The sequence below is a fragment of the Bos javanicus genome, chromosome X (genome assembly GCF_032452875.1).
Source record: "Bos javanicus breed banteng chromosome X, ARS-OSU_banteng_1.0, whole genome shotgun sequence".
NCBI classification, from domain to species: domain Eukaryota; kingdom Metazoa; phylum Chordata; class Mammalia; order Artiodactyla; family Bovidae; genus Bos; species Bos javanicus.
In genome coordinates, this window is record NC_083897.1 from 1,965,548 (window position 1) to 1,983,311 (window position 17,764).

General features: G+C 35.7%; 1 protein-coding gene across 6 annotated transcripts in view; it reads right to left on the reverse strand.

Moving 5' to 3' along the window:
* The window catches only part of KLHL13 (kelch like family member 13), a 197,090-nt gene that overhangs the window by 47,645 nt on the left and 131,681 nt on the right, over window positions 1-17,764 (reverse strand). Inside the window, exon 1 of one of the 6 annotated variants that reach the window (XM_061407945.1) lies at window positions 14,599-15,040. The exons of 4 other annotated variants lie outside the window; for them this stretch is intronic. In XM_061407945.1, the coding sequence (XP_061263929.1) occupies window positions 14,599-14,678 (80 nt within the window). In that variant the 5' untranslated portion in view covers window positions 14,679-15,040. Of the gene's footprint in view, window positions 1-13,958; window positions 14,295-14,598; window positions 15,041-17,764 lie in introns of those variants that run through there. One more of the 6 variants, XM_061407943.1, reaches the window with a different exon arrangement.

Sequence of the window (17,764 nt, forward strand, 5' to 3'; positions counted from 1 at the left end):
CCCACTCCAGTGTTCTTGCCTGGAGAATCCCAGGGACGGGGGAGCCTGGTGGGCTGCTGTCTATGCGGTCGCACAGAGTCGGACACGACTGAAGTGACTTAGCAGCAGCAGCATCAGCAGACAGATGGATAGACAGACAGAAGTAGAAACAAAAAGAATAAGCAAAAGAATGAGTTCTACTTGAAACTAATGTAACATTGTAAATCAACCACACTACTTTTTAATAAATGAATTCTAAATGCCGATTCTGTATCTACTACCTAAAAAAGTGAAGTCTCAGTCAAAACTGCCCTGCCTTAAGAAGCCATATAAGGTGAGAGAGTACACAAGTGGTGCTGGTGGGAGGCAGACAGCAACATGGACATGCAGTTCAGGTGAACAGCACAGACTCCCACCACAGTCAACAGTTTCCTTCCCAGCACTCAGAAGAGAGAGTTACAACCCTCTAAAAGGATGCTCCCTACCCCACTACAGCCAGCACCAGCCCAGCTAGGAAGAAGTTGAGCTATACCTGAGGCCAGGAGCATGCCTTCTCCTTCTTCAATCCCCCAAAAAAGAAACTGGAACGAGAACTCTGACACCCCGGCCACCTTTCTATAAAGGAGCGTTTTGCTCCCAGAGGATTTATTAACCAAGGTGTCATTTTACTCCTATTATCTGTAACTCACTAACTTTGAAATTTGACTATGGTGCTACGGTGCGTTTCAAGGGAAAACCGTATTATTAAAGACTTGGGCTTTTACCTGCCTAAAATTTCAGTTTATGAAATATTCAAATATCCAAGTTATCCAATTTTAGAGTTTATTATAAAGGCAGATTCCACAAGCTCAAAACCAATTAGAAATCACTGAGACAAATCTCTCTGGGAACAGGAGGAATCATTAATCAAGTGGTAAAAATCCAATCCATTTCTGTCTTTTCTGAATTTCCTAGTTATATTCAACTTCATGAAGTCAATAATTCATGACCATGTCTTAAGGGAATGTTTATTTCTCTTTTAAAAGGAAACATGATAATAATAACAAAGAGTAAGACTTTCCAACCTAAAAGTAATAGCCAATTGCACTTCATGTTTTAAGAATTACAATTGGCAGCTCTATGAGTCCCACTGATTCTATCTTCAAAGACTATAATAAACGTAACAAATCTCATTCTTGATTTTGCAATGACCTAGAGGCACCCCTAATTATTTCAATGAATATATCAAATCAATCATTTAAATGTTTAATATGATTTCATCAAATCGATGTTTTATTATGACAGCCAATATTTTTAAGAGAAAAGAAGGTAATACAAAAAGAGAAATCAGAAGATAAAGTCTTAACCCCAAGAGTCTGGGAATCACACTAAGAATAGTTCTCCCAAGCCTGTCTCAGATATGAAGCTTAGAGAAGCAAAAAGTAATATTAGTACAACTTTTCATATTGGAATTATTTTCCATTTTGTACATATTTGCTTCACCATTAAAGTTTTTCTTTCGTTTTGTTGTTTATTTTTAGAATATTTATTTGGCTGCCCCAGGTCTTAGTTGTGGCACGTGGGAGGGACCTAGTTCCCTGACCAGGCATCGGACCCGGGTACTCTGCATTGGGAGTGCAGTCCTAGCCACTGGACCACCAGGGGAGTCCCCGTTTTTGTTTGTTTGTTTTTTGGTCGAGCCCTGCAGCATGTGGAATCATAGTTCCTCAAACAGGGATGGAATCCATCCCCTTTGTATTGGAAGCAAAGTCTTAACTACTGGACTACCAGGGAAGTCTCATCATTAAGGCTTTTTAAATTAAACTTTGCTATAAGACTTTGTTATCCATCTTGTACAATGCTTACCATAAAGAAACATAACCAGTTATTCCTGACCTTAAGTTCTTAGGTTGTTAGAAGATGAAAAAAACCTTATTGTCACAGCCCACTCACCTATCTACACATTCAAGCATATTCTAAGAGAAGAAATGCGGAAATGGCTTGATATTTCTCCTGAAATGCCATCCAGAACCTCCACTTGACTACAGTCCTAGAAAACTATTTTAACTAAGATCACTGTATTGGTCATCTGCATTCAACATCACAATGCAATTTCATGATCTAACTACAGACAGCTCTATTAATGTGAGTAACAAAAATTGCTCTATAAAAATACTTTCATAAGATTTTGTCCACTGTGCAGGAAGGAGTCTTTTGAATAAAGTATTTATGTACCATGACTATATTTGTTGACCCCAAATATTAAGTATTCTTAATAAAACTGGTAACGACTTCCTGGAAGGCAGACTGGTTATTTTTTTAAGAGAGTAGAAGCAAATTATAATTCATTGAGGAGTTTGCCACTTCGGGGGTAAGGTGTTTCTTTTTAGGAACATAATGGTCTCTGGCTTAAAGAGTTTGTGTTCTTGGGTGGAACTCAAAAAGGGTCAAGGCAGACCATATCCTTTAAGCAGTATGACCGTAGGCATCCAACACTCACATTTCCCAGTCAACTAAGTGGGAATTCTGAAATAGAAGCCAACTGGAGCATTTTCAGACCATGTGTGTATGTGTCTTGCTGAAGCAATCTATGAATTGTGAAGCTGTAATGAAGTACTGCCTCAAACTGTTTGTGACATATATAACTGAAGGATATTAAGCAAGAAAGAAGCATTCCCTTCCTTTCCTTCCTTCCATACTGTCCTTTAAACTAATGTTTCATACCCCAATTTATAATTTCTGACTCTCAAATTACAGGTGAGAAGGAGGTGAAGAATCACCAAGCAGATGAAGAGAACAGGGTCAAGGTGTCAAGTTTGCTCAGCTAGTTGGAAAATGCTAGCCTAAATGCTATTCCCCCTCAAATCACCCCGTCTATAACAAGCTATTTCTTGAAGCAATAATTCATTTTTAAATGTTCAAAAGCTAGTATTTTTATAGATCATGCTTTAAGGAGAAAATTGGCTTATTTAAAGATACTCTCAATGGAAAAATTTGACTACATAGTTCTTAATGATCATTCCTGGAAGCTTAGTCAGTCGGAAGAAAGTTTAGGAATCTCAAATGTATCTAGATGTCATGCATTCAAGAGAGACATAGATAGGATATTCTGGATTCTAAAAGTGTTATCATCAAAATATTTCAGTCATCTTTGACTCCTGGTTCTCTCCCATCTCCTATATCCAGGCAACCGACAAAGTACTACTAAGTGTCTCTCTAGTATGCATCTATCTTTCACCACCTCTCCACCCTCACTGTCCCTGCTACACTTTGGGTATCTATTACTTCTTCCTTGGATTTGGTTATTAACGTATTTGTTACAGTACAACTTCTTCACATACTGCGGCTGTATTTATAGCTCTGAAAGTCACTTCCTTGCTCAAAAGTATTCAATGACTCCGCTCTGCTTGCTGAACAAAAGTCAAATCTTACACTCTTGGATTCCAGGCTTTTTGGACTAGCCCTCTTTAACTAGTTGTACATTCTGGCAAATAATTCAAAGCAAATATATATTTAATGATTGAAAATAAAAATTAAATTTATTCACAAACTATCAATTGTTTTGCTTTAGAATATGTTGTTTTCATATGTTAGTAACTGCTATGCTGTTTTTTTCTATTGTTAACCAAGTAATGTATAAAAGCATTTATTTAAAATATTTCTGATAGAAGGGAAAGTTAGTTAATTTAAATTTAATATCTGCTGGGAGTTCCCAGATTTCCCAGTGGTTAGGACTCAGTGCCATGGCCCCAGGTTGAATCTCCAGTGGAGGAACTACAACCCCACGAGCCACGGAACACAGCCAAAAAAAATATATATATATCATCTGTTAAACCTTTACATTTGGTCTAGCCTCTTTAAGTATAAAACAATTCAGAACATAAGTAAATGTGCATGATTTTCTGAGTATTGATCTTAAGTTTATTTCTCCTAAAACCTAGTCAGATTTCTTTTTATCTTAGTCAGCCCTTTCTGTTTTCAAACTATACACAGAAAACACATTATCATTTAGGTGCAACCATACTAGTTTTAAAACATGAATTTGTCTAAAATACTTTTCCCCACCATGGTAAAGGACGTGTGAAAATAAGCCAAATAAATCTCAACTTTGCTGCCTTGGAAGATATCATAATCTTACTTTCTTTATCAGATTACAATTTGATGAACCATGACTAAAATATTCTAGCCACTGGTAAATTGCTTCTGCTAAAATTACTTTCAGTCTGTGCCAGCATCATGGTATTCATCAGTAAGCAAGGAGCAGAATCAGGATTTTGGATTAGCTCTTTTCATAGGAAAGATAGCTGTAACTTACTCTCTAATAAGACTGTAATATATTAGATTCCTCTATATATGAAATGAAGATATGCAACACACTTTTAAGTGAAATAATTTGCACAAGGCTACAGACCTAAAAATTACTCTCTCTGAATTCGTTCACCAACTCAACATTTGAACACAGGCCAGGCCCTGCACTAGGAGACAGGTATAAAAGAGCAGGTGGGATACTTGCTTGCAGAGATTACAGTAAAAGAGAGAATTACTTTGCAAAGGACTAAATGTTATAAAAATAATAATAAATTATCAACATTATCTACTAACAAATTCTACATTTCATAATTTATATAAGCTACAGTAACAAAACTAATTACATACTTGCTCCCTGGTACAGAAGTGTATCAGTTCATATTTAGCATATAAGCACCAAATTTAAAAAAAGTAAATAACATCAAATTTCCTTAGTTATTTTATTTGAAAGGATTATCCATCCCAGATCAGGCTGTCTGCAAGGCTGGATCAGCAGTCAAATAATATCCACTATGCAAAAATATAATCTGTAATTATAATTACAGGAAAGAAAGCCAAACGTATGATGATTGATGGTACATCACATGATTTGAAAAAAAGTCTCTAATTATATCTATATACTTCAGCAATATGCCTACAAAAGATATGCTAATGAGCCAGGTCACTGGTCTACTTAAGATGAAAATTTTGGTTCCAGTTCCATGAACCTTTGTTTAGCTGTGAATCATTCAGAAATGACTGCACACACACATCCTTTCAGGGAAAATACTCATAATGAATAAAATGACTTCAATTTGGTGATGCTAAGGCATTGTCTATTGGATAATCTACTTACAACCTAAAATATCCATATACTCTTCAAAACTGTATTTCAGATTTTTTAAAGAATGTTATTATTTTTTTAATATTTATTTACATGCCTGTGTGAGGACTTAGTTGCAGCATACAGGATCTCTGATCTTTGTTGTAGCATGTGGGATCTTTAATTGCAGCATGTGGGATCTAGTTCCCTGAACAAGGATCAAACCTGGCCCCCCGGCATTGGAGGCATCGAGTTTTAGCCACTGGACCACCAGGGGAGTCCCTCAAATATTCTGCAGGTCCACCGAAACTAAAGCTAGGTCAAACTGTGAGTTAATTAGGAAAACGGCTCAATGCAATACAAGAGAAAAATCTCTAGTATAATCACATCTATAAAGAGAAATCTAGTTGAGGTTTTTGTAGTAAACTGCTTTTTAACATTAATTTGTAATACAATTGATGAAACAGGATGAAGTAATAAAAAGGAAATATAAACTAAGACTGGGTTAAATCATCAAATACAAATGTATACAGATGGTGGAAAACTGACCAGACTTAAATATCACATTCTCTTTCTAGGTACAATGGTATGACAAAGAATGATTTCTAAGGTTCCTCCCAGCTCTTGGATTCAAAGAATCCTGAATAAGATACTTAGGCTCTTTTTAAGATGCCATGTTCTGATCTCATGGGTCAGTGAAAAGCACTATATTTTTAAAACCAACCAAACAAACAAAACCAAAGAGTGAAAATAGAAGATGTTACAGGGCAAGTTGTAAATGAGCAAAGGTCATTTAGAATTTGTAGAAATATCCTTAGTGAGAGACTTTCAAGTGGGGAAGAAGGAGGGGGAGGGAGCAAAGAAGGACACAGTGATGGCCAAGGCACTAGTTTAGCCCAGTTGCCAACAACAGATGAGCTCGCCACTCTAATACGTCATTCTTGTAATGTTTCATTTTCAAAATTTTATTGTTCTAAAATACCGTATTCATGGGACTTGGCAGTCTGGTGGTTAAGATTCCATTCTTCTAGGGCAGGGGGGCGTGGGTTTGATTCCCTGGTTGGGAAACTAAGAGCTCACATACCGAGAGAGCTGCCTGGCCAAAACAAACAAACAAAAAAATCCCCTGTGGTATTTAAAGCTTTTAAACCAAAATCTCAATCGAGTCCCTGCATCTTCCAATCTAATCACATGTGTCCTTAAAAGTGGAAGAGAAAGGCAGAAGAGGTAGGGTCAGAGAGAGATAGATGTGAAAAAGACTCTTGCCATTGCTGGCAATGAAGATGGAGGAAGGGAGCCAGAAGCCAAGGAATGCTGGCGGCCCCTAGAAACTGAGATCAACTATTGGATTACAGCCAGCAAGAAGATGGGGACCTTGGTGGTCGTACAGCTGCAAAGAACTGAACTCTGTCAGTGATCCAAATGAGCAGGAAATGCATGCTCCCCTAGAGAATCAGAAGCAAACACGGCCCTGCCATCACCTTGATTTTAGCCCAGTGTGCAACAGCTACAGCACTGTCAATGGCAGCTAATTACCAGGCGGGAAAAGGTGGGTGGCCAATGAAAGTAGAACAATACTTCAAAAGAAATAGGAAATAAGAGGCTAATGCTGGTATCATATCAGTTAAGTAAAGATTATTGCCCCACTACTTTCCTGTAATTTCACCCCTTGACTGTACCACAAAGTAGAGCTATCTTGTTCCTATACCACCATCCAATTCAAGAAAGTTTATCTCATCTGTCACACTTCTTTGTTCTTCGAATCCTAGTGAGATATTTCCTAATTAGGAGATGGCATGAAAGTAGCAAAACTCTATGAAAACAAAAAGGCATTAGAGAAGCCAAGATCATTGAAATCAAGACCTGCATTTGAATTCTCACTTCACCTCTTACTTGAAGTGTGACATTGAGCAAGTTAATTAACTTCTTGGAACCACCATGCCCATAGTGTAAAACAGGGAGAAGACTTACCTTTCTGGAGTATTTGGGAGGCAGCTGACAAAGTGCTTGGCTTTTTTTGTTGGTTTTTTTTTTTTTTTTTTTTACTGGAAAAGGAAGGACTTACTTCTTGCAACAAGTAGGGAGAACACCTGGAACCTTTCCCAAAGGAGTGTCTTCCCGGACAGCAAACTTTGGGAAGTTTTAACAAAATGCTTGTACTCTAATATTAGAACTCAATAAACTGTATTACATTTAACTATATTAAACCAGCACATTTTAAATACTGGAAATAAATACATTTCATATGAAATTTATAACATCTGTTATATAGGTAGATCAAGAGTTCTGAAAGTTGTTTTTATTCACATTGTTCTTATGGAAAGATATTTCATTTCTCCACTGAACCATATAAAAAGTATTGTACAACAAGTTGGCTATCTCCTGTCTTACCATACCATAAATGTGATAAAATTGGGTAAAAACAACATATACCCTAATCATAGTAAGTCATGCCAGTGAAAATATTTTACTATAGTAGGAAACATAATATAATTTTATTTTTCACTAAGATTACATCACATAGTCTGGGATCAAATTGCTGATGCTTTGTAAAGGTAAAAATAGATACACTTGTATGCTATAAAGCACCTAAGCCCTGTCCAACTTAAAGGATGGTACTTTGTTCTTCTTCTTTAAAAAGGTGACTCTCAAGTTTAAACGTAAATTACATCATTTTCCACCTTATGGAATATGCATTTCCTTTTTTGTTTACAAACTGGGGTATAACTGACATACATTATATTAGTTCCAGGTATACCACATAATGATTCAATATTTGTATATATTGTGAAATGATCACAATAGGAATATGCACTTTAAAATGTTATCTATATCCAATTCATATCTCCTCTGTTAGCCCAGACACATTTCTCCTCTGTAGTATTTTTACCATCATTAAATTATTATCATTACTGAAAGTATAGTAAACAAAAATGTTATTTAAACTTGTTTTGGTTTAGAATTTTCACAGCAGTAAAATAAATTAAGCAATTTAACTGTTTATAAATATAGGATGGAAGATAAAGAACAGTCATTTTGAATAACTGCAAGGACTATATCCATAATACCCAGCAGAGTTATTCCTAACACATACCAGGCAGTGAATAACTTCTGAATATCATAAACTCAATATACAGGTGATTGAAAAAGAACTGAGCTCTTTCAAAAGTAGATTGCTCAGTAACTTCTTTATGTACTGATTGCCCAAGAATCTCACATTTATACCACCTCATTCTCAGCCTTGAGGAAATAAAAGCAGTACACTGTGGTTGCTATTTCAATTTAAAATATCAGCATGTACAGTGCTTGTAATTCCTGACTTTTCACCAGAAGTAATAAAGCCATTAATACAAATAAAATACTTGCCTATCTCTTAGTTCTTTTTTTTTTCCTTCCCCCTAACTTGGCCCTATTTAGGTCTCATCTAAATATTCTAAATTTCAAGCAGAATGTCTAGAATTCTTATTAACTTCAGACTTCCCATGATGATAAAAGATCTGCATTTCCACCTCTCTTCCCTCTGGGGAAATGTTTTGAGCAGTACTTGGAGGTAACGTTCATTTATTTAGACATAAAATACAAGGAATCTAGATAAATTATTGACAAGTAACATTCTTGGAATTTTCTGAAAGCATCAGAAATACTAGCTTTCTGTCTTGCAAATTTCTTGTGTCTAATAATCTTCAGTTACATTAAATAATTTTTAAGAGATCTTTTTAAAGACACATACATGCTCAGTGCTCAGTCATGTCAGACCCTTTAGGACCCCATGGAGTGTAGCCCACTAGGCTCTTCTGTCCATGGGAGTTTACAGGCAAGATTACTGGAGTGGGCTGCCATTCTCTGCTCCAAGGGATCTTCCCAACCCAAGGATCAAACCTGAGTCTCTCACATCTCCTGCATTTGAGGCAGATTTTTTTTTACCACTGAGCAACTGGGGAAGCCCCCAAAAGACACATACAATGGGCCTAAAAACAAAATTTAAAAAAATATTTTAAGATACAAACAGTGGGCTTTAAAACTAAATTTTAATTTCATTTGCGCATGCCAGACTTTCTCAAAGTAGCCAAGAGAATAATTGCTGACCCACTGTAAACTCTGAAAAGAAGTTTGCAAACTCTGATTAACTATGGTTCAGGGTGAATGCTATGATTAAAAAATAATATAATCCCAGGCTCTTTGAGATAAGCATCATGCCTGTATGAAAGGAGAGAGGTGTCTTCCTTTAGTCAGACCACATGGGGAGCATCTCATTCAGATGAAGTAATCAATATCTTGTATAAAGACTAACATAAAAAACTGTTGGGTGAGGGACAACCAGCAGAGTGAAAAGTCTGGAAAACCTGTCACATGAGTAATGGTTAAAGAAAGAACATTTCCAGGCTTAAATGTTATGGAAAAAATAATATTTTTCTCCATAGCTCTAGAAGGCCACACTAGGAAGAGGAGATAAAAGATAGGAGGAATTGATTTTGCTCAGTGCAAGGAAGAGCTGTTCATGAATGAAAGGTGCTACCTTGGTGAGGTAGTGGGCTCTCTGTCACTGACAGCAATCAAGGAGAATGTGTATCAGCATCTTTCAGAGGTGTCACAGGAAGGATTCTTGCTTTAAAGGGGGTTTAGATTCTCTAAATGACATCTGAGGTCACTTTTATCTCAATGATTTGCCATTAGTAAGTCTTAAGCTAATCCTCCTGCAAGCTCAGACAATGGAAATTCTCAAGAAACATGCTACTAATACAAAAGTTACACATGAACATTACATTGCTCTGAGGTGTTATTTGTTATTTCTCCACATAATTTTATTAGATGGAGCATATGCAGTAAAAAAACAAACAGACACAAACAAAAGTTTCTGTATATGGTAATTGTGAAAATACTTAATTATTTTCTTTTCTAATTTGAGAATATCAATTTGGGAAGTATGTGGCTAGATAAAAAAGATTTCTATGGTTGTTTTATTTTAGAGGTTGTATTTTATTAAAAAAGACAATCTTAGGGGATAGAAAACATGTCAAATTTAGAAAATGCATATTTTAATTTTCTCTGTCCTGTGAGTCATCCACAAACAAAGAATATTTATATAGTATGAAAGAATCTAGAAAAATTATTGTCAAGTAAAGTACCATCTTTTCTAGGGAAATCTGGATACTGAATTTTAATGATAAAATGATAGAAAATGATTGCTATGAAAGTCAGTGTTACTGGTTATTTTACTCTAAAATATATTTATATAGTAAACAAAATAATTGTAAACAAGACACTAACTGAACACAAGTGCATTGGCTAAGAGAGGAAAAGTCTTATTCGCTAACACTCATTCTACACCCATTGTTTGGCTGGCTAGGATTCACTGTTACACTGTGCTGGTTAATTCTTACCCATTGTCTTCCTCCTTACTGCCACACCATTATTAGCAAGACTTAGTGCTTCTAAAGAAAAGATAAAAAGATCGCTAATGCTAATTCTGTTCTATTTCCGTGTGTCCTTGGAATCTAATAATACATTAACCCTATAACATCAGCCTGAAGGAACCATTGTTGTTTGAAAACAATGAATACCAAATACCAGAAAACCACTTAGAAGTGACTGCCCTTTCAGCTTTATTAATTTAGGCAAAATGACAGGTTAATTTATATGGTTCACACCTGTCAGGAGCAGAGTCTACTAATTCAGTTTACACCGACCAGGAGATCCTCCTTCAGGCTAAGGTTGAACTTCAACCTTCTGTTGAACAGAGTGGAACACAAACACATCACTCAGATTTCGAGCAAGACAGTCCCTTCAGAATTCCACCTGGATGGCACACCGCCCTTGCAAGTGTTCAAAACTGAAGCTGAAAGAAGACTATCTATCCAATAAAGACTAAGTAATATTTGGAAATCAAGCTATCTGGAAGCCAAAGGATTATTTTCCAGATAATTTCCCCAAATCTTTCATCTTTAAGGTACTCCACTTTACCGGAGTCATATTGTAACACAATTTGAAAAGCACTTTATACTATATAAAAAACTATTTCCTTCATATTATCAGAAACATAGTATTTATCGTCAATAAGTCTTGAAAATATGGAAAGGTTTTAATTCTCATTCAGGTTCTAAACAAGCAGAAAGCAAGCCAGCTTGGACTTTAAATCCACAAGGGGAAGAAGGGAGCTTTTCTGTTCAACGTTTGCAGTAAGTAAAACATTCTCTACGGTAGCTTTTACTAGTGGCTAACAGCATTGGCCTCTCAATAATGCCAATGCAAGAGTTCAAGTCAGCAGCACCTAAGCTGAGTTGAGAAAGAGACCAGGAGGAGCCTTTATATTTTCTCCATATTTGCTCCATTACTACAACACACTTTTACTACAAGCAAAACTATTTTATATTGAAATTTCAGTCTTTGAAAAAGTACCCAAGTCATCAATGAAAATCATGTAGTATGTATTTGACAAATCACAGTAAATAGTGATAAAGGTTTAAAAACCAATACTGATGCTACACAAGCAAATATACCAAAAGATGGTTATACTAACTGTGAAGAATTCTATATTCAAGATAGTAGTTTTAATGTTTATACATAATTTTACAGGTAAATTCTAAACATCACAGTCTATTAAAGAGTCAGAATTTAGCTACTTCAAATCAATGCAAAGACTTTAGACCTAAAAGACACAACTAACCATCTAATCTATAATCTGTGTTTGCCAGCCCAACCAATTCTGGAAGCAAACACAATGTTACTTGACCTAGTATTCTAAAGTAGTCTTTATAATTTCTGAGTGAAAACTCTGTGCAATTTAAATATCATTTATGTGTAGAAGTGTTATGGAATATAAGGAAACCCTGATGAGAACAACATGTTAAACATGGCATCTTTATTTCTGGTCCAGCAAGCAAATGAACAAGTTATTTAAAACACTGATTTAAACTCTCCAAGCTAGTCTTCTTTTCCTATATTTAATGTATTTTCTCTGTGTATATTTATATAATATTGTAACCTATTAATTTATTTATAAAAATAAGTTAAGGCCAATTTAATAATACAGACTGTCACAATACCAAAACAGTCCAGGCTAGCACTAGCTCCTCAAATACACTTTTCCATTCTACATATGTGTACTATCAATAATCAGAGCCAACATGCAAGATCTATATTTTCTGGCTTCTATCATCTAAATCAACTCACTCATATCATCAGGTCAAAGAGGTGAGGACGTGAAAGAAAGTGATTCATTAAAGATGCTGTATTAAGCTGTATCTGAGCTTGTGGCTAGTATGGATTGATAAAATATAAGTATATTTTAACCATCTCTAAAAACTCACAAGTCAGCTGCAATAGGGGCTGCATATTGGATCTTTTGGACAGTAAAACGCAGTAAGAATACTAGAATCCATTAGTAACTAGTAACCATTAGTAACCATAACCTACTGACTTTACTTTCCTCAGGTGTGTATGTTTTGTTGTGTTTTATTTTGATGATAAAGTTGCTTTTGGTAAATCTTTGGTCATTTCTTACCAGCTAAGATACATAAAGTCAATAGGCACATCTCATTTTCTCAAATTATTTGAAGGAGCGCCATTAACCTGTCACCTTCATTAATTTGCACTTTTAACAAATACAGCTTTAGAGAGACAAATAGAGCTGATTTTTTCCTTTTTTCTTTTAGAAACATAACTTAAATTTTTAACTTTATAGGAAACAGAATTTAACACCCAGACAGAATAACCTGAAGCATCTCTAAGAAGGAATATACAAAATAATCTGAAAATGAAATGAGAATGGGATTTAACTGAAATGTCATTTTCCCTCGTGTTCCTGGGAATTGCTTCTTTTGGACTGAGAGCACAAGCACACCTCTTCAGCACTTGAAAGCCTTTCAAAGAACCAGACAGATACCCCTGTGCATCCGTTCCTCATATAAAGCAAAAACTAAGTAATAAAATGGCAACTCACCAGATTTCTAAACACACAATAAACCTAAAAGCGGGAAGAATTTTCCACATCTGTCCTACTGAAAAATATTTTAAAGGGAACACTTACAGTAAGACAGACTTTCATTCGAAAGCTTTTCTCACACAATTAATTTTTTTTTAAGAAGTCCAGCTTTCCCTCACTCCTTCTCTATAAAAAAAAGATCACAGGCAATATTTTAATTTACTGTATCTCCTAGATTTTTTTTTAAAGCAACCCTGTGCGAATTTAGAAAGATTTTCAAAAATTCTAGAAAGACTTCACCTAAATATTTCAGTATATATTTACTTAAATTTCTAAAACAGACATTTGTATACTTTTCAACTCCATGTATATAAATAGCTACTCACAGAACTATAAATTTGCACAAATTCAAAACTTATACTTTAGAACTCAAATTATAAAACTGAGAAAGATAAAATATCAAACTTATTAATATTCATACACAACTCAAGTATAAAAGTCCTGATTAAAAGTCTCATTTTTCTGATCAATGTGTTAATTCTGAAAGTTTCAAATTCATCAAAAAATTATAGAAAGCATTTCCATATTTAATACAATACCATCAATCATCAGCAGTTTTTGTGCCATTACACAAAAGAAGTCATCTTAAGTATTACAGATAAACCAAAATTCAAAAAATCCAACCAATGTAAAAGTTTATCCTTATGCATTTTCTTAGCTATACCTTTAGACTCTCATCTTAGTAATTATATTACCATGAAGCACTTTAAATGAAAATAAACATAAACTCCCAGAAAAACAAAACAATGGTAAAATGTGGACATGCCAATATAGTTAAATGTCAGCAAGGTCGAGACTTTTCATCTTGTGGGGTTTTGGATGTTGCTGTTTGGGATGTTTAGCCCCTTTTGCCACAAGGTTGATTCATGAATGAAATCCCGCTTTAATATCCTATTTTCTCTCACTTACATGTATGCTGGAGAAAGTGGAGTTGACCTGGATGTTTTAAGCACAGGAACTGGGAATTTCCAGATAGCAGGAGAGCTCGTTTTCCATTTCAATGGCATGTTGTCACCACGGTACTACAATAACAGTAAACAGCGTTTCCATAACAGACTACCAACTAGGACTTCCATTCCACACTGTACTGACACAGCAGTGGCTGCCGCGGAGAACAAGCCAACGATCCTGCCAGTGCCCTGAAACCGATGCTTCCAATCTGTAAAATAGGGCTGCAAGGCACCTCCTTTAAATCCTCCTGTCCCCTAAAGCCATATGATGATTCTACTGTTCAAACTCCACAATAGTGCCACCTCGTTAGGAAAGCGTTGACTGCAGTATATATATATATATATATATATTTTTTTTTTTTTTTGAAAAGACTGCACTGTGCATACCACACAATGCAGCTTTATTTAATAAAAGCAGCTAGGGTTTGGCTTTTTTTTTTTTTTTTTTGGTATTATTTTCAGCTTGCATGACCATTGTTCCACCTTAACAGGGATACTGCAGCACGGCACTATATTCTGCACCTATTAACCTGATTTCTGACCAATAGTAGCAGGAAAAAGAAAATAGACGGGTTTCATACGAAAATGAAACAACATACCTACTCAGAATACACTTGTCATCCTCTGAACATTCTTCTTTTGAGCTGCAACAATACAAATGGGATATAAACCTCAGCATAGCCTTAGGCCACAGCTAACAGAGATCAGTGACTAAATTCGGCAGCCTGCTTTCCTCCTCTGCAAGCTCTGGCCACACAATACAAGAATGCCATTATGGGAAGAGCCCGTTTAAAAAATGCCAGTCTCTCAGTTTTCCAGTTTGAAGAAGGAAAAAATGTAAGAACAAATATCAACTGCTGCAAAACTCTGCACGCTCTTCCAGTAGCTTCTCATGCAAGTTGCTCTCTTTTCCCTATTCTGAATTCCAAGCCGGGATGAACAAAAATCTCATACATTTACAACATGCTGTGTGCTAACACGAATACCACTCTGTCTTCTGCAGCAGAGAAGTACAGAATAGCACGCTCTTAATAGCAGTCCTCGGAGGGACGCTATCAACAATCTAATTCAGTGCTGCCCTCCCCTTCTTCTCTCCCCCTTTCCCTCCCCTTCACCCCCGTTCACGACTCCCCCGCCCCCAAACAGCTCACAAATTGCCTAGAGGAGAGACACCAAGCAGGTGTCCAGCAGGGACTATTCCAAAGCTCAGCGGTGGGGTCCGGTAACCTCGAGGGGTTAGTGATTGACAAGGAGGTTAAAAAATTAAAGCTGCTGTCAAAGGCAGCTTGACGTATTTCAGGAAAGTAACAGCAGAGGCTTCATCTATATTGTTTTAAAATACTGCCAGAAAATAGCATTCTAAATGCCCAGAGAGCGACTGGGTGTTTTAAGTTTCTGTTTAAAGCACCAAACTCACACATTCTCTATAGAGTTCAAAGAAGTGAAAATAGGATAAAGAGGTATTATGCTGAACTCTTTATTTTCAGAATGAAGATTTTTACTTCTGATGTAGGCAAGTCACCATCACTAAATATCTACTCTCAGAGCACCCTCCCATTTCTACCTAAAAACCAAATTATCCGTCTTCATCAATGCAACCTTAATAAAGGCAGACTGCCATTGACATGAAAGCCACCTTTTAAAAAAACTCACTGCAGTGACAAGAAGCTCATATTTACTTTCAAGTTAACATTCAAACAATAAGCTTGTACTTCCAATTTAAGTAGCTGGCTTTTATACGGTCTTTCCAAATTATTCCATCCCTCTGGGTCGTCCCAGTGCACCAGTCCCAAGCATCCAGCATCGTGCATTGAGCCTGGACTGGCATCTCGTTTCATACATGACATTTCACATGTTTCAATGCCATTCTCCCAAATCTTGGTATGGGGAGGGAGGAGGGAGGAGGGAGGAGGGTTCAGGATGGATTTTCTTTTAAAAATTTAGAATAAAATGTAAATAAAAAAAAAATCCTATGTAAACAGCACCAAAAACATAAAATACTGGGAATAAACCTAGTAAAAGTCATCTAAGCCACCTCCTTGAAAATTACAAAATACTGTGAAATACAGTAAATAAGACCTAAATAAATGGAGATGACCCATATATATAAAAAAAAAAATTATTCCTAGTTTTGGAAAGATTGGGATTCAGTCCCCTAAGACTCTTTCTCATTTGTATTCAAAAAGCACAGATTTATACAAGAAAGACACTACTTTCAAAAATTTCAAAAAATGTAATTTAATATACCAGAAATAGAGCATGAAATCACCTAAGGTAATCACAAGTACCCTTAAGATACACATTAATATTCAAAAGTGTATTTTCCGATGAAATCCAACATATATGCATATGCAGTATATACATTCACAGATACACAGCTATGACGAGAAAGCTTATTTTGAAGAATTGACCCGTACTGCATACACTTTATTAAATACGAAATAGGTTTCAGCTATCACTAGCTCACAAATAATTTTTATGCAATCTACCAAACACAAACATTGAGCAAAAACTCAGTCAAGCAACTTAAAGGGTTAAATGATATTTCCAGTTCTCTAGTACCCCCACACAAAACTGTCTCACAGAAATCTTCAAGAAAATCAGAGGAAGGAGTATTTATCAATATCTTAGTGACCAAAATATAGTTTTTTAAAAGTGTCACTATTACCAAAAACTACAGTCAATATATTGTATTAGGATTTGTGTAATAATTCTTAACAGTTAAGAAGCAAAAAGATTCTAGGTACAACTGGCAGTGGTAATTTGTTGGAAACACCCAGAAGAAAATCACACAACACATGTGCGCACATGCACGCGCGTGTGCGCGCGCACACACACACACACATATACACGTACTAATCAAGCAAGTTTGGAATGTCTCATTCCAAAATCCTGGAGCATTTTCAAACATTAAAAAATATAAAACATAAAACAATTACAAAATAGCTGTATGGAGGCGATTTAGATTTTAGAGAGGAAATACAATCACTTTCTAGCTTATGAAAATATTACAAAGTTGTAATTGCAAATGTAACTTCTCCTTCTGAGAACACAGACCCCCAAATGTCTGTAAAACCAAGATAGGTTTTGAGTCTTTATCTGTAAAGACTACTTAAATATTTATAAGGGGAAAACAGGGTGAATATAGAGTTTTCGAAATTTCCAAGAGGGTAACCTCCCCACACAGGTGAAGATCACTTTATTGCAAAGGTTCTCAAGTTATTATTGTACTATGAACAATCAGCTGATTAAAAAAGCAACATATTGGTCTAATGTCATTCAGCTCCAAAGAAATCAACCAATACCACCGAATCATCTATGTCACATTTGAGTCTAGATTTCTCTTATACTTAATGTTTAAAACCTGTTTTTACGGCACTCCAACACTTGTGATATTTGTTCAAAGTGAAAAGTAAGGAAGACTGCTTTCCTCCACCTACCCTCAGCATTCTTAAAGATCCCAAACCCTAAAAGCATTGTATCTGATTATGAGAATTTATTTATACTCAGTTTTTTTTGCTTTAATAAATCGCTAGAAGTCATTTATAATTATCTCTCATGAACAAACAACTAATAAGCCAAAGGCTTAAAAATTATTCCTTTAAGTAGAAATATAGTCCCTGAAATATACTTAACCCTATGAAAATGCTTAACAACACCATTTCTCATATGTCATTTAGAAATAAACTTTAGCCAGGTAAAATCACCTCAACTACAAATTAGCAGAGTCCAAATTAATCAGATTTTACTACCCTGACAACGAGT